The sequence below is a fragment of the Apis florea genome, unplaced genomic scaffold, assembly GCF_048593485.1.
Source record: "Apis florea isolate Af1SG1 unplaced genomic scaffold, ASM4859348v1 contig_3170_pilon, whole genome shotgun sequence".
Classification (NCBI taxonomy): Eukaryota; Metazoa; Arthropoda; class Insecta; order Hymenoptera; family Apidae; genus Apis; species Apis florea.
In genome coordinates, this window is record NW_028256714.1 from 4,951,372 (window position 1) to 4,973,672 (window position 22,301).

At 37.9% G+C, this 22,301-nt stretch overlaps 1 protein-coding gene across 15 annotated transcripts in view; it reads right to left on the reverse strand.

Moving 5' to 3' along the window:
* LOC100869706 (sallimus) overlaps positions 1-22,301 on the reverse strand; it is a 124,737-nt gene that overhangs the window by 29,563 nt on the left and 72,873 nt on the right. For 12 of the 15 annotated variants that reach the window (XM_086910091.1, XM_086910086.1, XM_086910087.1 and 9 more), the window contains 14 exons: positions 21,181-21,953; positions 20,426-20,885; positions 20,031-20,131; positions 19,859-19,953; positions 19,382-19,602; positions 18,439-18,513; positions 16,660-16,764; positions 16,340-16,528; positions 16,018-16,243; positions 15,871-15,940; positions 14,582-15,454; positions 14,188-14,254; positions 13,587-13,640; positions 227-10,624 (listed from right to left, as the gene is read on the reverse strand). In XM_086910091.1, the coding sequence (XP_086766217.1) occupies positions 227-10,624; positions 13,587-13,640; positions 14,188-14,254; positions 14,582-15,454; positions 15,871-15,940; positions 16,018-16,243; positions 16,340-16,528; positions 16,660-16,764; positions 18,439-18,513; positions 19,382-19,602; positions 19,859-19,953; positions 20,031-20,131; positions 20,426-20,885; positions 21,181-21,953 (13,707 nt within the window). The remainder of the gene's footprint in view (positions 1-226; positions 10,625-13,586; positions 13,641-14,187; positions 14,255-14,581; positions 15,455-15,870; positions 15,941-16,017; positions 16,244-16,339; positions 16,529-16,659; positions 16,765-18,438; positions 18,514-19,381; positions 19,603-19,858; positions 19,954-20,030; positions 20,132-20,425; positions 20,886-21,180; positions 21,954-22,301) is intronic. The other 3 variants (XM_086910083.1, XM_086910096.1, XM_086910095.1) reach the window with 3 other exon arrangements.

Below are 22,301 nucleotides of genomic sequence, written 5' to 3' on the forward strand. Positions count from 1 at the left end.
CCATCTTACAATCATTATCCTACTCATCACGACCCTAACAAATTCGTAGATATGAATAATCATTTTCACTGAGTTGATCGTGCTTCGATCGAGTTATTCCCTACGATCTCACGAAGACAAGTCAACAATCGAAATGTCCAAGCGTCTCCTGGTCTGTTCCTAATTGTCCACGTATCTGTCCGTCCCGTCGATGCCAATTTCATATCTTGATAACAATAATACTCACCCACAACATGTTCCAGATGTTCTGCCTCGACAGTAACGCTTGCTAACTTTGCGAAAGGTAATATAGACTCGGGCATTTCTGACTCAATCTCATCGGTACTCAGCGGTTCTGTAACGATTACACTTTGTTGAATCTCGTCTACACCTCTAGCCATCTTGCCTTCCAATTTCATCACTTTGAATTCATCAGCCACGTCCGCTAACTGGACTTCTGTTTTCAAAGCAACTTCGTGTTTGATCACGTCAGATTGAGCAGAAACTTCTTTGGCAACGCTTTTGATCATCTCTTTCGATTCTTGTTCAGTAGTCATTATCTGTGTCACTTCCACGCTTTCAGACACGCGGAATGACATCTCAGCTGTGACTGACTTGGCTGTTTTCTCCACAACGAAGGTACCCTCGCTTTCCTGAGCCATTTCTTGCAATTGCTCAATACTCTCGAATGGTATCTGTTCAGGAATTATTTGTTTGATATCTGGTTTCATCTCTTCTTGCAATTTTCCAGCCGTAGCTGATGGGATCACTTGAGATTTCTGAGCAACCTGAATACCTATCAAGCTAGGCTTGGCTGTTTGCATGGTGGGTTCGTCTGGAGTGGCGAGATTCTTTTCCACCTCACCAAATGCGATTTCTGAGACAGATAAAGAAAGCAATTCCTCTAATTGAAGTTTTCCTTTCTGTTCTTCAGGAGCTTTAGGTTTTGGAAGTTCTTCGGTACTTGTTATTGTCAATACTTCAGATGTTTCTGCTACTTCGATACTACCTAATTGTGGAAGCGCTTTATATTCTTTGGGAGCTTTTGGAGCAGGCAGTTCTTTTTCTGCTTCTGTGGACACCACTTCGGAAACGGTGAGAAAGCTCAGTTCCTCCACATCCGGTCTTCCTTTTTGATCTTCTGGTTTCTCCGATTTCTGTAACTCTTCGACATTGCTCACTGTTAGAATCTCCGTTTTCTGAGCTACTTCTCTGCCAACCATCTGCGGTTGTGCGATTTTTTCGCTTGGCTTTTCAGGAGAAGGTAATTTGTCTTCTAATTCATTCGATACTATTTGAGAAACAGTTATGGACGTCAATTCGTCCAATCTTGGCTTTCCTTTCTGTTCTTCAGGTAATGTAGGTTTTTCTAGTTCTTCTACGTTAGTCACAATGAGAACTTGACTGGTTTCAGCAACTTCTCTACCTGAAAATGCAGGTTTAGCAGTTGTTGCATTTGGAACAACTTGTTTCTCCAATGATTCTTCAGTCTCATGAAATACTGTTTGAGAAACTGTGATAGAACTTAATTCCTCTATATTTGGTTTTCCTTTCTGCTGTTCTGGTAGTTTATCTTTTTCTAGTTCCTCTACACTAGCTACGGTTAAAACTTGACTCACTTCAGCGACTTCTCTACCTGTTAGAGCAGGTATAGCAATCATTGTACTTGGAGCTATTTGTTTCTCCAATGTTTCTTCTGTCTCGTGAGATATTATCTGAGAAACTGTGATAGAAGTCAATTCCTCTATATTTGGTTTTCCTTTCTGTTGCTCGGGTAGTTTATCTTTTTCTAGTTCCTCTACACTAGCCACGGTAAGAACTTGACTGACTTCAGCAACTTCTCTACCTGTTAATGCAGGTTTAGCAATCATTGTACTTGGAGTTACCTGTTTCTCTAATGTCTCTTCAGTTTCGTGAGACACCGTCTGAGAAACCGTGATGGAAGTCAATTCCTCTATATTTGGTTTTCCTTTCTGTTGCTCTGGTAGAACAGGTTTTTCCAATTCTTCTACACTAATCACTGTAAGAACTTGACTAGTCTCAGCAATCTCTCTTCCTAATAATGCAGGTAATGCTATCGCTGCACTTGGAACTATCTGTTTCTCTAATGTCTCTTCGGTCTCATGAGATACAGTTTGAGAAACCGTGATAGAAGTCAGTTCCTCCACGTTGGGTTTTCCTTTCTGTTGTTCCGGTAGCTTATCTTTTTCTAATTCCTCTACGCTAGCCACAGTAAAAACTTGACTGACTTCAGCAATTTCTCTTCCTGTTAGTGCAGATTTAGCAATCATTGTACTTGGAGCTACTTGTTTTTCCAATGCCTCTTCAGATTCATGAAACATTGTTTGAGAAACCGTGATAGAAGTCAATTCCTCCACGTTCGGTTTTCCTTTTTGTTGTTCCGGTAGTTTATCTTTTTCTAATTCCTCTACACTAGCCACAGTAAGAACTTGACTGATTTCAGCAATTTCTCTACCTGTCAATGTAGGTTTAGCAATCATTGTATTTGGAGCTATCTGTTTCTCCAATGTCTCTTCAGTCTCATGAGATACTGTCTGAGAAACCGTGATGGAAGTTAATTCCTCCACATTTGGTTTTCCTTTCTGTTGTTCGGGTAGTTTATCTTTTTCTAATTCCTCTACACTAGCCACGGTAAGAACTTGACTGACTTCAGCAACTTCTCTGCCTGCCAGTGCAAGTTTAGCAGTCATTGTACTTGGAACTATTTGTTTCTCTAATGTTTCTTCAATCTCGTGAGACATCGTCTGAGAAATTGTAATTGAAGTCAATTCTTCTACATTTGGTTTTCCTTTCTGTTGTTCTGGTAGAACAGGTTTTTCCAATTCTTCTACGCTAGTTACTGTAAGAACTTGACTAGTCTCAGCAATCTCTCTTCCTAATAATGCAGATGTAGCTATCGCTGCACTTGGAGCTACCTGTTTCTCCAATGTTTCTTCGGTCTCATGAGATACTGTTTGAGAAACTGTAACGGAAGTCAATTCCTCTATATTTGGTTTTCCTTTTTGTTTTTCTGGTGTACGGTCGGCTGTTAATTCTTCAGCAACGATCATAGTCAATATCTGAGTTGTTTCTGCAACATCGCGACCAGTCAAACTCGATTGAGCAATTTTCTCTGTCGGTACTTCAGGACTGGCTAACACGTCTTCCGTTTCCGTGGAAATCATCTGTGACACAGATAAAGAAACAAATTCTTCCAAACGAGGAACCCCTATTTGTTCTCCAGGTTTTTTATCTTCAGCCAAAATGTCGACATTTGCCATAGTCAATATTTCCATCGTTTGTGCCACGTCTCTGCCTATTAGACTAGGCTGGGCCTCTCTTCCGATCGGTATTTCCGGTGTAGGTAATGTTTCCTCCGTTTCTTGAGAAATTATTTGCGAGACAGTTAAAGGTGCCAATTCTTCCACTTGTGGCTTACCTTTCTGTTCTTCCGGAGCCTTGGATGCTACGATTTCTTCGGCACTAGCAACAGTCAATACTTGCATAATCTCTGCAACATCTCTTCCGGTCAGACTTGGCTGAGCTGTCTTCTCTTTTGGAACTTCAGCTGTTAGCAATGTTTCCTCTGCTTCTTCAGATATCACATGTGAAATTGTGAGAGGTGTCAGTTCATCTAATTTAGGTTTTCCCTTTTGTTCCTCGGGTCTCTTCAATCTAAGATCTTCTGTTTCCGATATAGTAGTCACTTGAGATGTTTCTGCGATTTCTCGGCCTAGAATATTAAAGTTTGCTTTCTGATCTTTAGGCATAGCTTTTGAAGCGAATATATCTTCGGTTTCATTAGAAATTACTTCAGAAATTGTGACGGAAGACATCTCTTCCATTTCTATCTTGCCTTGCTGTTTTTGCAATTGAGTCACTTTTTCGAATTCTTCGATAGTCGACGCAGCAATCACTTGTGTCACTTCCGGAACTTCTCTGCCTATAAGAGTAGGCTGAGCCTGTTGCTCTTTAGGAGCAACTGTTGCTGGTAAAATATCTTCAATCTCATTAGAAACAATTTCCGTGACAGTCACAGTGCTGAGTCCCTCCATCTGAGGTTTACCTTTTTGCTGTTCAGGTTTGAAATCTTTCCCTTCAAATGTGTCTTCTTTTTCACCAACAGTTGTCTCTATTTTTACAGCTGTTTCTATTACAGTTTGAGTCATCGAAGCTTGAGACGATATTTGTTTCTCCTCATGAATTTCCTGAATACTCTGAACACTTTCCACTAAAGATCCAACCACGGTTTCGTGTAAACTGATTTCCTGAGTAGCTTTAATTCCTTCTGGTTTAGGTACTATATCGAAAACACTTTCTTTGTCTTCCGTGATAGTCTCTGTCACTTGAAAAGATGTGACTTTCTGTATATCGATATCTGCTTTTTGAGTCTGAGGTTTGAACACACCTTCAAATGTACGCTCACTTTCTTGCAATATGTTCTCGTTCACTATGATGCTCTCGAAAGTATCTTGTTCAGGAACAGCTACTTGAGGCTTCATGCTTGCTTGTTCTATCTTATCCGGTATGCTGATTTGAGATTCAATCATGGTTGTTTCAACGATGTTACGTTCCATGATGAGAGTACTATTAGCCGTCTGCGAAGTATCCGGCTTCTTTTCCTTCAGCGCAGACTCCATTTCCGCTGAAGTGATTTCCGTTATCGATATTCCATGACCTTGCTCGAACGTCTGCATTGCTGTGGAGAAAACTGTTCTTGGATATTTGTCAAAAACTCCTTCACTTTCTGCACTTGGAATTTCTTCTACAATAATCGGTTCTAGAGCATCCTGTTTACGATGAGCTTGTACCTCACGTTTCTCGAATGGCTGAATCAATCCAGTGCTCTGTTCAGTAAATACTTGAGCTTTCTGTGCCACATCCATTCCAACCTTTGTCAGAGTCACTTCCGCTGTGCTCTCTTCACGTTTTTGTATAATCATTGCGTCTTCCTTATCTTGAGAAATAACATGAGAAACATTAACGCTCTTTCCTTCAACGAAACTCACTTTTGCACTTCGTTCGTCCACTTTCATCTTCTCCTCGAATACCGCGCTATGTTCTTGCGGAACAATCTCACTAATATCAACGCTTTCCAATATGATCTGTGTTGGATGAGCTTCGAATGTTATTGGTCGTAATGCTACAGGTAAATCTCCCAGTTCTTCTCTAAGATTTATCTCCATCTGTTCAGCGACTTCTTTACCCTCCATCGATGGTTTTGCTATTTCTTCGCGAGGTTTCTTAATTGTCGATAATTCAGCTTCGACATCTTGTGCTGTGGTCGCTTCTGTGATAGCGATAAATCTGTTTTCATCTATAGCAATTCGAGCATTAGTCTTCTGCAATGATATTTCCTTAATCTTGTCTATTTCTTTTTCTGCCAGTACTTGTTCCATCATTTCAATCGTTTCGAATGGTTTTTGACCTACTTGTGCAGTGGCTATAGTAGGTTTGACGATGTCCATTTCTTCAGTACTCAAATGAGGAATAATTTCAGATCTTTCTGCTACTTCGTGTCCAGAGACGATAGTTGGCACTGCTGATCTTACTCTTTCTTCTTGGACTGTCTTTAATATCTCTTCTTTATCAGCTGCGCTGATTTCGATGGCACTAATCACACGTTTACCTTCTTCGATAGATACTTCTACCTTTTGAACAGTTGGCTTGAACTCTCCTTCGAAGGTATTCTCTTGATCCTGAACGATATCTTGCGTGACCAGCAAACTTTGATACAGTTCCTGACTGGTTAGTGCTTTCTTAGTGTCTGGTTTCTCTAATTTCACTTCACTTATTGAATCCTCTACGGAGATGGTGGTTGTTTCAGCAATTCCATGGATAGTATCTAACCCAAACGAGGCTGCATGTTTTGATGGCTGTTCTTCAGAGATGTATGAAGATTCTTTGTCTGCTGGAGTCACTTGAGACACAATTACAATTTTCTTACTCTCTTCAAGATCTACAATGGCGGTCTTGTTTTCTGGTAATTGACCTGGTATGAATTTGTCCTCGCTTTCCTGTATAATTGGTTGAGATTCTATCAATGAAATGAACGGAACATGTTCTGGTGCAGCGGTAGCACCTGATGGCTTCTCTTGAATGAATTCTCCAGTGCTGAAATCTACAATCTGCATAGTCGTCTCGGCTACCATATGGCCAGAAACCAGGCTTTTTCCAGCAGTCTTTATCTCTGGCAAATTTTTAGACTTGTATTCTTCTTCTTTATCTTCCAAAATCACGGCTGACACTTGTATACTTTGCTCTTCTACTATAGATAAGTCTGCTAGAGCCTTCGATGGTTTTTTGTCTTTGATAAACAATCCTTCAACTTCAGTTGGTTGAGTTTCCGAGCTGATTACAGCTTCCAAAGGGACGGTAGATGGCACTGCTAATGCGGAGACTGGTTCCATCTTCTCCAATTTACCAGCACTGGAATCAATAGTCACTTCTGTTTTCTCCGCAATCATATGTCCAACGAATTGTACATTAGCTTGTTTCTCAGATGGTTTCTCAGATATTTGAAGAATATCCTCTTTATCAGCTGGAATCTCAGTAGTAGTCGTTGCACTGATAATTTCATTGACAGAAACTTTTGCTTTATTAGTGATTACAGGTTTATCTTTCAATTCCTTCTCAGTTTCAGACACGATGGTTTCTGTTTGAACGATACTTTCAAATGGTAGTTGTTCTTCCTTGGCAGCTACTGTGGTTGGAGCAGGCACAGTTAAATCTCCAGAAATAGCAGCTGGATTGATCTCTGTTAATTGTGCAACCTTATGTGCATCAAAGCTTGTAGTAGCCTGTTCTCCTTGTATTTCTAACTTCTTGAAGTACTCTTTCTCTTTATCTGATGTAATTGTTTCAATGATTGTTACTCCTTCTTCCTCCTGGAAAGAAACATTGACCATCTTTTTGTCCGGTTGAACGAAATCTTCCATCGATTTTTCAAGATCACCAGCAGTTGTTTCAGATGTAATCACACTGCGGAATGTGATATGATCAGTTGTAGCTGTTGCTGTATGCATTTCTTCTCGTTTAAACTCGCCTACATTGTCTGTAGTAGTAGTCTCGTTGGTTTGAGCTACGGAATGCGTTGAAATGTCGAAATTGGCGGATTTGATTTCCGGTTTTTCAGCTTCTGGAAGTAGACTCTCCTTGTCCTCAGCTGTAATCGCTGAAATAATCAAACCTTCGCCTGTCACGAACTCGAGATTCGCTTTCTTATTGTTAGGTTTAATCTCACTGAATGGTGCTTCTGTTTCTCTAGTCTGTACTTCTTCAGCAATTGCAGCTTCAATAGGCAATATCGTAGTTTTAGGTTTCATCTCTTGAATCGTTTCATCCGGCAAATTACTCAAACCTATGTCACTCAAAATTTCAAACTTGGATGCTACTCCTTGCGTAATGATATCTACTGTAGCTTCTACACCTTTTGGTTTTTCTTCTCGAGTAAATATTCCCTCTTTATCCTCAGGATATGTCATACCTACAACGATACCCTCTCCTTCTTGGAATGTAATATCAATGTTCTTAGTATCAGGTTTCACGTCTTCTTGAAGTGGAGATTCTTTCTCAGAGATTGATATTTCTGTCTGCTCTACCACTTCTAATCCACTTTGTTGTTGACTAACGTGCTCCTCTTTGATTTTTTCTTCTTTTAAAATATTAACATTACTTGCTAGAACGTTCTCTTGCATCTCAGCCACCTCATGTCCTCCAGTGATACCCAGAATAACTTTTCTTTCCTTTGGTATTTCCTCTATTTCCAATTTTTCTTCTTTCTGGATACTTGTCACCTCGATTACGGTTAATTTTTCGGTCTTCGATTGAATTTCAATCTCCGCACTTTGAATAGTTGGAAGAATATCCGCTTCTCTGGTCTTTTCAGTCTCGGCAACAGTTGTCTCTGTCACGATCAATTCTTCCAAAGCATCTCGTTGAGGTATGGCCTTTCTTGATTTAGGTTGATCGATGCTCATGTCAGCAGTGCTTTGCTCCACCGAAGTCTCAGATTTTAATGCAACTGTATGACCAGATACTAAAGTTTCAGCGGTGTAATCTTGTGGTTTTACATCAGGACTGTACACATTCTCACGATCGTGAGGAATAACTTCAAGTACAGTTGGACCAGGTCTAGGTTCGGTCAATTCTATAATGGCAGTCTTTTTATCTGGCTGTATTTTAGTCGTATACAAATCTTCTTTTTCTGCCAGTTCTTGCATAGCAATTGTTATACTTTCCAATGGAATGTGCGATGGTTGAGCTACGCTAGAAACTGGTTTTTCTTCCGAAACATATTCTCCTGTTGGTGAGTGAGTTCTAACCTCTTCGAATATTGGCGCCACCTGTGTAGTGAATTCTGTATTAGCATAAGCTCCTTTCACTTCAGAAATCTCGGTATATTCAGCTTTCTCATTGGCTATCACCATTGTGGTGTGCAAACTCTCTATCTCGTTCATTGTCATTTCGGCTATCTTGAATTCAGGAACTTTATCTTTTTGAACCGGTGCTACATCTTCAGCGATCACAGTTTCACCTATTATGGTTTCTTGCAAACCAATAGGTTCTATTTTAGCGATACCAGACGATGGAACTTCCTTTTTGATCATGCCTAAATTATCTTCCGGTTGAGTCATTTCGATCTCCAATGAAACAACAGGATGAGTAGGTACTGTCTTTCCACGATGAGATTCTGGCATTTCGAAGATCTTTAGATCAGCTTCCTTCTCTATGGATGTAGTTTGGAATACTTCGACACTTTTAATGGCGTCGTAGCTTGTCTCTACAACACGCTCTTCTGGTTTCACCAATTCCTCTATCTTTGCTTCTCGATCGTGGGTCATAGTTTCTTGGATCATTTTAGCCTCCATTAATTGTACAGCAATTGTTCCACTTTCTTGCACGTATTTCAATTCTTCTTTAAAATCAGATGGATAATCCGCTGTTTGAATTTCAGATATCTGCACATATTCTTCAGGTTTGATAGAAGTCTCTGCCAATATTTTGGTTGGTTTCTGATCAGGATGATATATTCCCTCAGACTCTTGAACGATAGTGCTCGCGATAGAACCGATTTCCAATGAAGAAATAGATATCTCAGCCGTTTTGGTAATTGGTTTGTCTTCGAGTTGATATTCTTTTTCTTTTTCAGATAGCACAGTTTCACTTGTCACTGCTGATGCGATCTCAATGATGTTCAAGTCAGCCACTGCCTTCTTCATCTCTTCAATCACCAAATCGCTTTCTGTATCTTGAGTTTGAATTGTAGACACGGAAACTCCTTCAAGCATAGTGACATTGGGTGTAGCTTCAAAAGTGTCAGTTTTTCTTTCTAAAATAAATACCCCTTCGCTTTCCTGTATGATATTTTGCTGAACTATAGCAGTTTCGTTTCCATAAGATATTCCAATCTGTGCTTTCTGACTAGGTGGTAATCTTCCTGGAACATACATGCCCTCCTTTTCAGGTGCGTACATTTCCTCAGTCACTCGTTGTCGTTGAGGAATCACGGTTTTAGTGGCGACCTCTGTTGGAACTACAAGTTCTGGATAATACTTTCCTGGTTTGTCTTCTGCTCTAACCTCTTCCACGAACAATGGTTCAACCGCAGTGACGTTCACTCTAGGCTTAGTCGGTAAAGTCTTCAAGGGTTCTAACTTATCCTCTGTTAGTCCTTCCTGAATCTCGTATACAGATAATCCCATTTGAGGAAGGATAGTGTCTTCTGCTTTGACAGCCAATGGTGACACGAAATCTTCCGTCGGAGCTTCCTTTTGACTTACCATGGTTTCATAAACAGTCGTAGCTTCCTGAAGAGTCATACTAACATCTGCAGTTCTAGTGATTTCCTGTTTAGTAATGGTTAAACTGGATAACTCGGCGTCGTTAGCCAGAGTTTCGCTGACTACCAAACTTTCGGATGGCACGATGCCAGGTGTCGCTTCGTAGGATGTAGGTTTGAAAGTACCCGCGAATTCGCCAGTGGAGGCTTGAACGGTTGTTTCCATGATGGAATAAGGTTCCACTGGCGAGATGGACAAAGACGCTTTTCGTTCTATGGGTTTAATTTGGCTAATGTCATCGATTTCTTTCTCCTGAACAGGGACCAAATGTTCGGTTAATGGCGTAATGATATCCATTGTTAATTTGGCTTTCTCCAATTCCAGTTTACCAGGTGCTTGTTCAATGGTACGATCCAAAGGTATTATTTGGTGACGTTGGCTAGAAACATTTAATATGAGGGAAGGCATAGATCTGTCTTTCTTTATCTCGAACTCTTCGATTTCTTCCATCTCAACTTCATCTTGTCCAATACGTGGCCTTTTAGGTGTCAATTCTTTTCTCACTTTTTCTATGATCTCCTCTTCTTCTACATCCACGCGTTTCTTCAAATCATCACGTTTCTTTTGTTTCTGAGTCAGTTTGCCCTTCGAGTCTGTCTCAACGATAATTGTCTCGATTTCCTCCTCGATTTCTTCCACGTCCTTTCTCTTCTTCCTCCCGGTTTCGGTTTCCTCAATCTCCTCAATCTCTACAACTTGAACCCCCTCGTCCCTATCTTCTTTTCTCTCTTCGATTTGTTCCTTCGGTTTCGTTAATTTTCGTTCGCGCAGTGTCGTGTGTGCCTGCCGTGTGTCCTCGTATTCTGTGGAAAGTATGTGAGAATATTCGTGTCATAATCATAAACGCGATTGTTCTCTCTTTCTCACGTTCTGCCTTTCGCTCGTTCGTTCGTTCGCTCAGTCTCACTTGCCGTTAGACGTAAAAATATCATTCCTTTACTTTTAATTCTCTTTTTTTTTTTTTTTTACAGCAGCGTTTCATGCGACGAACCATTGATGCGGATGCTGCTTGCTCAGACAACAGAATTCAACGTGCTTCAATATAATACAAGAGTGAGACAAAAAACCTACTATTACGTACATTGCACGCCGGACGGAACTTGTATAAAAGGTAAAAATAAAGTAAAAAAAACTAAAAGAAAACAAAAAAGAAAATAAAAATAAGTGGATTACAGCGGATAAAGTGTGAACAGCGTGTTTTTTATTCTACGCGGTTTCCAAAGGTATCGTACAATTTCCTTTCATTGTGCTTTCATTGTGCTGAACGAAGTATTGATCTTTTGAGGAAAATATTTAAATTTTAAATATAAAAAAAGAAAAATAGACAGTTATATATATGTATATAGGATATTTTATGCGTATTCTTGGAACGAAATCTTTGAGATAAAAAAAAAAAAATAAAGTTTTACAGAATGCAATATATTCTTCATTAATTTTTAGATATTTATTCATATGAATTCTACACAATTTTTGTCAAACTAGAATATTATCTTATAATTATCTTCTACAATAAAGTGTTTACTATTTATAGCTTTAAATTATTTAAAAATTATTACAATTTAAAATTTGCTAATTAATCAATTAATAATAGAAATAAACATGATTTATATTTTGAACAACATAAAGAAGAAATGAAAAAAATATTCACTTATGCCAAATATCCTATACATAATTTCATCGATAGGGCGAAACGAAATAGTAGAAAATTACAATTTCTCTTTATCATCCTCAATAGGTCAAAAGATAGAACCTTGTCTGTCAAATAGTATAGATAATGTGCCCATTTGTACAGTGGAAATGGATTGTTTTATAGTGTTTCTCATTATGTCATGGTATGACTTATTCGAGAGAATTGAATATTGGGTTTTATTTGGTTCGAATTACGATGTCTCTGGAATGTTTGCTGCGGTATCTAAAAGAGTAGTGTGACTAGTGCTTGAGTCGCAGGCACCCGGGGCATGCGTTGTTTAATAACAAGTGATATGCGGTGTGTAAATATCGTGTAGTGGCAGTGAAAATAAATATATATAATAGCCGGCCAGAAGTCAAACCAACATAAACCACAAAAAAAAAAGAAAGAAAAAAAAGGAGACGCTTGTCTGTTACACATCGTGCTTTGCTACTACGGCTATAAAATTAAGAAAAAAAAAAAAAAAAGAATGCAAAAAATAAAAAGAAAAGAGGAGAGAAAGTAAATTTTTTGGTATAAAATAAGTCGCTAATATATCTTGTATGCAATATTGTTATAGATTCATGTGAGTGTGTAACTTGAATGTGTAACAGTAACAAGAAATACGGTACATTTGCATTCTAACATTGCAATACTAATTACTATGTAAAGAATATCAATACGAAATGGATGAGGTGTTACACTTTGCATCTAGAAACTATGAAATATTGGAATAAATTTTTATTCTCAAATTGAAATTGAAATTCAGTTTATAGTGAAATTCTTCACTTATTATTTCGATCAATTCTGTTAAAAATTATAGATGAAAGAGAAAATTTGTAAACTTTTTAAAAAATATAAATGTGATATTACAAGTAAATGAAATTTTATCGCATAATTTCACAATGACATTCTATATTTTATTTCACAGTTTCTGAAAAAAAAAATGTAAAACGAAACACGTGAAAGATACATGAAACATTAAATAGAAAAATTATGGTGAATTTGTTGCCAAATGCATATATGTGTGTATGAGATACAATGAATCGAAGCGCAAAACAAAATTCTACTTACATTGAAATTGCGATTAGCAGAGCGAAGCTCAAAACGAGAAGCTTTATGATGCTGGATCATTGATTCGGTCATGTGGATCGGATTATACGAATAATTTAGGTGATTAAATAATAAGGAATAGGGAGGATTTATATATAATAGAACAAAGATGGATACGGCGCGTGGAAAGCATAGCGGCATAAGCAGAACGATTTTACTGCTATTATTCGATCAAGTAAAGCTTCATGCATCTGAAAGAATAATAAAATATAATCATTACGTAGAGACCGTATCGTATAATCGATCACGCACATTTTTTTTTTTCTCAACGACTTTTTTGATCTACAATAACCGATATTAGTCAGCGCAAATGAACTTTAAAAACACGATATGAATTTTTTTTATCATTAAACAATTAAGATGATCGATTCAAGCTTATAGCGGAATGTTTGATGAAAAATTTAGTATCCGTTCAGAATCACCACATTTTCTTGATTCAATGAATCCTTGATTGGCATCGTTGAATCGTGATATCCATAATTAAATATCACGAAAATTACCTTATATTTTCATTCAATTACTTTATATTTGTTTTTATATCATTTTATATTTAAATATTTCAATGCTTATTTTATATTTTACATAATAAACAATTCAATTTTGATTAAATATTCAAAAATTATATATATATATATTTGATACTAATCAAGAATTAAGAATTCTCTCTAAAAATATAATTTATATATAACTTTTTTGTTGATTATATATAATATGAATCATAATATTAAGATATGAAAAAAAATATACATATATTATATCATAAATTAAGATTCAAAAATTGAATCTACAAGGAATATTTTAAATAGAAATTGAAAAATAAGTAAAAAAATTGGAATGTCGATGTGGTGTCGACTGTGTGGACACTGAAATTTTAGCGTTGAAGAAAATGATAAAAGATAGTATTAATGATGGTATCCATTCGTGATTCGAATTCCGAATAATACGAATGTATATCCCATGCATTGAAACTCGTTGCTTCAAACCTTTAATGTCACGAATATCCTGTGTGCGGACGGCTTTTCTTTCGTCCCTCCTCTCTGCAATCAGAAAATCCATAGTTTCTTTCGTAGGAGTTTTTGGGAACGGGGTGAAGACAAGTAGTGAAAAGAGCGAAAAAGACGTTCAAAAGAAGAAAAAAAAAAGAAAAAACACACAGGATTATGGCACATGGTAAAAAAACGTCTTTTATTCAATATCATTCAAGATGTACAATATATAAAATACAAACATGGGAAGAAACTTTCAGTTTCTTCTTTCTTATTAAATTATATTTACAAAAAAAGAAGAAAAAAAAAAAACGAAAATAAAACGCATGCTTATTCGAGCTTATATTAGCCGTGGACTATATACAAAAAATTAAAGTATAAAAAAAAAGAAAACATGTACAAGTTATGTATATAGGCAGCCACGCAAACACACACCAAAATATGATAATAATGATGGTTTAAATATTTATTAAAATGGAAAGGACGAGCTGCAATGATTTCGTAACATTGCATTGTTCGTGTTTTATAGGTACTTTTTATTTATTTATTTATTTATTTATTTGTATATTTCAAACTTCACACCGCATTCTCCACTTACCCATGAAATGGACCTCCGTTTTGTGGATGACATCCACTCGTTCCGTAATCCGTTCCTCTGTTTCAACCTATAAATAATTGTATTTAGTATGCTTCTAATTAAAATTATACTTAAATCATATTTTATCAATTATACTTAAATTTTCATTAAAAAGTTTTTCGAGAATAAATACAAAATATAATCTCTCTCCACAATATTGTTTTCTCTTCTATCAAGTTATTTAAAAAAATCATTTTTAATATTAACAACTTACTAATTGATACAACTTTGAACTAGAATGTTAAATTTTCGATAAATCCAAATCGAATTTCAAGCGATTCTAAAATCTTTACACGCATCATCACAAACATCATGTTGGAACGCAAAGAAGAAAAGTAAAAAAACAATTCCTTACTTCCGTGGCTTCCGTAACTTCCCAAGCTCGCGGCCGGAAGTCCTCCGGCGCGAAATGTGTGAGGACCTCTTCAACAGTGACGTGTTGCAACTCGATCATCCTCATAAAGGCGCGGAAGCCGACGGTAGCAGCCACCACACTCTCGTCGGTAGTCGTTTCTTCCGTCAGAACTTGGGTGATCAATGGCCCATGACCCTCCCTCTCGACCAATTGGACAAGCGCATTCTGAGCCTCGGGGGTTTTCAACGCAGGGAAATTGTCCGTTCTATACAAGCTCTCGTTGATCTCGTTCACAGAGACACCCTGGCGTACCAAGAAACCGATGGTGGCCAATTCTCGAAGAGGAGCCTCCCCTGGCCCGAACTCTTTCGCGTGAAGAGTCTCCATAATTTCCTCCACCTCTCTCGCGATACTTTCCCTTTGTCTCTCCACTATTTCCTCGATGGTCACTTCCTCCTTCAGCTTCAGTTTCTCCTTCTTCTTCTTTTTCGGTTTCTCCTCAACCACGATTTCTCTTGGCCGCTCCTCTTCCTCTGTCACCACGGTTTTCTTCGCTTTCCTCCTCGTGTCCACTCGTTTGATCTCTTGGACGCTGGCCTCCGTGTGCACCTCCGACACGGAGACGGTTTGCAATATTTCTGACGTGACCTGTGCACGATCCACCACCGATTCTATTGTGAAATCACGGGCCGTGTCCTCGATGGCCATTTCTGAAACCACCACTCCCTCTCGCTCCTCCACCACCCTCTTCGCGCGTTCCTCCGTCTTCGGTATAATTTCCCGCGCTTTCTCATCGTCGATTTTCTTCAGTGACGCGGTCGCCTCTGTTATTAGAGGCTCTTGGATCGGCACCACTTTCTTTGCTCGTGTCACCTGCATCGAATTAGGATTATTTATCGATTTATTCGGTCGGGGAGGGAGGATAGGGGAGTAGAAGAAGAGAATTGTGAAAGAAGAAAGAATTGATCGTTTGGATAATTTTAATATCGATGTGATTATGATAAATAATATTAATTAAGGGATGAGAAGAGGAGAGTAGAAGAAAAAATCGATTAGAAACTGAAGTTTTTTTTTTGAATCCTTTTTTTAAAAGTTTGATTAGGTATTGAGATAAATTTATATAATATAATTTTTTTTAGAAGTATTATTGCTTATTAATTTTCAAAATTTATTAAGACATGGGAAAAATTTGTTTGACTCTCGTTTATACAATTTTCTTTCATCAATATTAATTTAATATCGCTTTAAACGATCTATGATTTTTAATGTACTTGATATTTTTCATTTACCTCTGTCGGTTGTTCTTCGATAACTTCTGTCGTTTCAAGCACCTGAGTTTCTTCGATATCCACAATTTTCCTGAACAACAAATTGTCAATGTAATTTGCACGTATTCATATGTTCGTTATGAATATTTAATAAGTAATTCAACTAACTTTTCTTCTGGCTGTTCCTTGGGAACCAGTTTCTCTTTATGCAACTCCTTCTTATCTACCTTCACACGTTCCCCTTTCACTTTTTCCTTCGTCTCTTTAGCCTTCTTCATTTCTGGCTTCTTCTTTTTGTGAGGTTTCTCTTCTTCAGGCTTCTTCTTAGGTTTCTCCTCTATTATTTCCTCCTCGAACTGTTCTTCGTCCTCGAAGATTTTCTTGCCAGTTATTTCTGAATAATTGTATATTATAATTAAAAATGATATTCGTATGTATTCGAATATATTGAAATATATTAAGCTTAAAAGATAAATTTAAAGAACACTACCTGTTACATGTAGTTTAGCTTTCGTCGTTGTTAAACCAATCTCACTTGTTGCTTTGCACACATAAGTGGCATCGTCTTCTTCGGTCGCGTGTTTAATTGTCAATATTGTCTTTTTCTCCTCATCCAAGAGACGTATTTTCACGTTCGGGGTATTAATGATCATTTTATCGTTCTTGTACCATACGACGTCTAGAAATTATCGATGTTAATCAATAAAGATAAACTAGAAGTTAAGATTAATATGCTGATTTTTAGAAGTATAAAAAAAAATATAAAAATCGAAATTACACGAAAAGTAACATAAGATATTTTTACAATACCTGGAACAGGATTGCCAGAGTATATGCATTCAAACACTGCGGTTTCACCTTCCTTCGCATAAACATCGGTAATCTCTTGAATGAATCGTGGTACAGATTGCGTGGCTATGAACAGAACACTTCGATTAAAACCACTAAAACAAAGAAGAAGAAGAAGAAAAAAAAAAGAACACATAATAAAAAATCAAAAATCTCCAACAAATTATTTACCTGATCTCTTGATTGGTGATTGTGCGACTCGCGTGACTCCGATGTCAGTAATCTGGTTAGAAAGAAGAACAAAAACACGCGTACACAAAAAGATTCATCATGCGAAAAAAAAAACGACAATCTCGTGAAAAGCTACAGAAAAAGAAATCGATATTAAATGGTTAATAATTCGATCGACAATAATACCTGACATGGTGCCTCTTTCATCTTCGCTGTGGTGCTCGTTGCACGATACCTCGGAAGTCGATATATTTCCAGCCAGACCGAGGTTTCCGCTACACTGACTTTCCAGCAACAAAAACTCTTGCAATTCCTCTTGACTATCCGCCGTATGCAATTGTTGGAATGCCTCCAAATCGATCTCTCTCGGCTCCAAAGGGTACATCTTCGGGTCCATCATCAAGTTGCCGAAACGACGTTCTTTCGACCATCTGGCAACGGGTATCCTCGATTTTGGATAAGTGTGATACTTCCTTGCATGATCGTACTCCATAGATGTTTCCATCACTTTCCCATAGTGCTCGACAACTTGTTTGCTTTGCCCACTTCCGGTTGAGGCTTCGCTGTTCTCCTCGATAGGCGAAAGATAAAAACTAGCTTCTTGGATGTTCGAAAGATCGGATCTAGCTTGAGTCTTCCTCTCGGATCTCGGAGGCGGAAACTCGTCGAAATCCAACACGATCTTCTTTCTCCTTTCACTTCTATTCTCACTCTCGATCGATACTTTGTCCACGCTCTCCATTCTTCTACACGCGACCTCGTCGCTGCTTATAGAGGCCTCCTCTTCTTTGAATTTCGCACATTTTACCGGTTTCGTCGCGATCAATTTGTCATTGGATCTTACTTGCCTCGATCTCGTCGGTGAAGGAGACTTCACGTTTCTGTGCTTCTCGCTCGATTCGTTCATCTTTGAACATTTCGCCTGGTCAGGAGATGGAGATCTAGCTTTCACACTTCCCTTTATCGACTTTTCCATTGTCAGAGGCGTCGACGATCTCACCTTGTGCACATTGGAAAATTTGCCACTCGTGTTACTTACTGCAGAATCTCGCTTGCTTTTCACGGGATGCGATTTTGTCTCCGTGCACTTTTTTGCCACACTCTTCTCCTCTGTACTCTCCAATTTCTTCTTTCTCATCACTTTACTCACCCTCTCGGTTCTCGTCTTTTTATCCACTTTGCTTTTCTGCTCTCCACTTTTTGATTCGCGTTTCGTGCTTTCGAACGACACATTCTCTACGCATTCGAAAGAAGAAGTTTCTTTGTTAGATGCGCTCATCTCCCACGAATACTCGGTGGTGGTGATCTCTTGCTCGATTTCCAAAGAGTCTGAGAACCTTCTCGATAGGAAGAACCCTTTTTGGTGAGGATCTTCTTCCTCGAAACACCTCTTACCTTCGTCGTCGATATTCATCAAGGTTCTCGTCGAGGAGAATTCGCTGATCATCGTCGAGCTGTCCCTTTGAGAACCTTCTTCCCTAATGGCTCGATCGTCCAGGCTATCCGTGGAAAAGGTGCACTCCGCCTCACTCAACATGCAATCGATCGCCTCAGATTGGCGGCTCTTACCTCTTAGAGCTTCTTGCATCTCCTCCATCTGGATGACCCATGATGGCTTCCTGTACTCCTTCGTTCCGACGATTCCTAAATGATAAAACTGTCGTTAGATACGTGTGGAACGTTTCGACCCTTCCAGTTCCATCCTTCAAACGGTGCTGAAATTTTCTCAAGCTTTCAGTTATACAAAGCATTTTCTCTCGTTTCTTGACTTTCGAACTGTTACGTGAAATTGCTTGATATTTCAATTTTTTGTGAAATTTTTTAGAATATATTTATTAATGAAATTTTGTTATTATTGTTGCAATTTGTTGAAATCTCGAAATTTTATTGGAGAATATTCAAAACAGATTATTTATTAATATTTTAGAATTAATAAAATTTGAAATTATTACTGTAAAATTTCGAAAATATTAGATTAGAAAGTATCGGTATTTATTATAAAACTTTGCATGAAAATAATTTAAATAATTAAAATTCTTCGAAATTTTAAAAAATTTATATGTAAAAATTTCATTATACGAGATATTTTTAAAAATAAATTAAAAATTTCTTCTTATATTTGAAATTTCCATTTTTTGTGAAACTTTTCACGATTATAAAATTTATATTCTCGATCCAAATTATTCAAAAATCATCAAATCAAGAATCAATTTTACGCAATGATTCGACGGCCAACAGATGGAACTTAAAAGGTCTCAGCTAGCTGGTGAAAATTTTAATAAAATAATAGAAAGAAAAAAAAGTGTAAATGATAGGATGTAAGTGTTCAGTGTGAGTTTTGAGATATTTATGAGGAAGGTTTGGGGAGAGCGTTGGGGGATTCTCGATGATGATTCCGATCGAAGAAGAGCGCAGCTGAAAATAACTTATGTCAAGCAGATTAGCGAAGCATTCACTACTTTTTCTTTTTTTTTAATGTCGTCTTTCACGTTCAGGATCAATGAATCGTTACCTTCTACCGACAGATAGGTGGTCGTGGTCGATACGCCGAGTGGATTGTGCACTTCGAACACAATCTCACCCATGTCGTCGGGATAAGTTTCGGCTATCGTTAACACGGAAGTGCCATCTTCGAATTCCTCGATCAGGAATTCTTGGGACGGCACGATCTCGACGCCCTGCTTGTACCATTTTCCTTCTGGCTTTGGTTTCCCTTTTACCTTCACTTCCAATCTAAAAAAAGGAATAATGATTGATGTAATTTTTTAAATTGTTTGGATTTAATTTAATTTATCCGATTATTAAGATAATCAATTTTTAGGTACATTATGTATAGAAGATACCTGACGAATTATTATTGAAATAAGAAAGTTTTAAAATAATTGAGTAACAATTAAATACTTATCATGATAACGTTAATTTTCAATATATTTAGTAATTATTAAAAATATTTTAACAATATTTTTTTTTAATCTTCTTCATCTTTTACCTGGTTAGTTCTCCGACTTTGGTAGGAATTAATTGAGGAAGTTTCTTTACTATCTCCGGCGCAGACTCCTCGTCCGTATCGAACAAAGGTGTTTCCTAGAGATGGAAAGAAATAATCATGAGTTATAATCAAAGAAATATCGAGATATACGATTGAAATTCGTAAAAAATACCTTTGGAGATAAAAGATCCTCTTCCGAACCGCTTTGCCCTGTAGTAAGAGACGTCGCGACAATCGAAGAAGCGATCTCTGAATCCGGTACATACTCGTACGCTAAAAATCAAAATATTCCTCGTTATAAATTTCTTAAATTTTTTTAACGTTATATTATTATTGTGAAATTTAATTTGATTTGAGTATAAATTTAATATCATGGCACTGTGCTCTTTCACGGGATATAAAATTTTCATATAGCCTAAAAATTTTTTGCATGATATGTATCCAAAAAATGAATATATCATTCAATGAATCAAAAAAATTAAAAAATTTCAGTTATCATAACATTTACTAATAAACAACAAATCCTTTTCTCCTATAATCAAGAAACAATAAAACTCGATTTCTCACCCTCCACGATAAGCGACGACGTGCAAACCGCTTCCCCAACAGGATTCACGGCACGACAAGTGTATTCTCCAGCATCCTCTGGAAATACTTCGGTTATGGCCAAACTGCAAACGCCTTCCGTGTCTTGCACGATCGTGATCTCCTTGCCCTCCTTGATCGGTTTATTATCGTGGTACCACTCGACCCTAGGCGTGGGTTTTCCCTGGACGATGCACGTCAGGTTGGCGCTTTCACCGTCCATGATCCTGACCGGTGACAACCGTTTGACGAACGTCGGTGAAACCAGCTCCACGGTTTCTTCCCAAGGTGTATCCAGCAGATTTATGGTCGCCGTGCAGGTGACAGATCCGCCAACATTTTCGGCACGACAAGTATATATGCCCGAGTACTCGGGTTTGATCTCCTTGATCATTAGGATCGATTTGTTCTCTTGCGTTACGATCCTCATCTGTGGCGTGGACTGCAACGGAAAGTTATTATATTTGATAAATTATACAATTAATTGCACTTTTTTGTGAATTCTTGGCACGGTTTTAGATGTGAATATATCGATTTTCTTACTTCTTATTTTTAAATCAAGTATCGTTTTGTTGTATTATGTTTGTACATTGATATCTCGGATATCAAGAAACATTTTTTGTTATTTGATTAGACAGATATTTATATTTACTATTATATGTATATAAAAATTTTGAAGATAATGAGAATACCAGAAAGTAAAAAAATTTATCGAACGAAAAGAAAAGCTGGGATACCTCCAAAGGACGAGTATCGTGGAACCATTGGAAGGAGGCTGCCGGGTAGGAATCGACACGTGTTTCCATGATCACGACCTCTCCCTCGGTTACGATTTGCGGTTGCAACGGCTCGATAAATCTTGGTGCTTTCACCTCGTCCGCCTTGTCCTCTCGTTCCTTCACCGTCACAGAGCCAGAGCTTCTCGCCTCACCGACAGGATTTTCCACTCGGACCTCGTACTTCCCTCCATCCTTCTTCGTCACCTCAGGAATGTATAACTCTGTCGTATTTTCGTAAATCTTAATCACACGTTTGTCAGATGGTACAATCTCGGCTCCGTTGCGGTACCATTTCACTTCCGGTGTAGGCCTGCTCTCGAAATCAGCGGACAAGGTCAAAGGCTTTCCAAACTCGGCGACCAAGGCTGGCAGGGGTCTGGTGATCTTTGGCGCCCTCAGAACTTCCGGTCTGCTCACCCTCACCACGTTACTGATCACCAGATTCGCTCTACATTCGGCGCGTCCGAATTTGTTCACGGCTCGTACACGATATATCGTCTCATCCTCCTCGGTCGGCTCCAATATGCACAATTTCGCCTCCCCAGTTTCCGGATTGAACGTAATCTCTCTGCCCTTTTCCGGTTTCAGCTCTTCCTCCCCACGGTACCATTTCACTTCCGGCATCGGTGTGCCAGTGACGATGCACTCGAGCTGAGCTGGCTTGTGCTCCTCCACCATGAGAGGCTTTATCGGTGTCGCGAAATGTGGCGCTATGCCCTCTTCCTCTTTTTCTGCGGAGAAAAAAAATATTGTGGTAAGTTTATGTCAATTATGGGGGAATAGCACAGCACTGTAAAACTTCGTGCAAAATACATTCTTGTAAATTACAGTTTATTATTTTTATTAGAGTTATTTTTATTTATAATTGAAACTGGAGAAAACTGGAAACAATTATCAATAAAGATAATGATTAATTTTTTTTGCAAATGAGACATGCAATCTTGACACTTGAAAATCTTTAATTTTAAAGTGTCGATATGAAATATATAAAATTATCCTGTAAATAATAAAAAAGAAAACACGCAAGCGCAAAAAAAAACAACATCTTCCTAAAATATTCATAATAAATTTGAAAGATG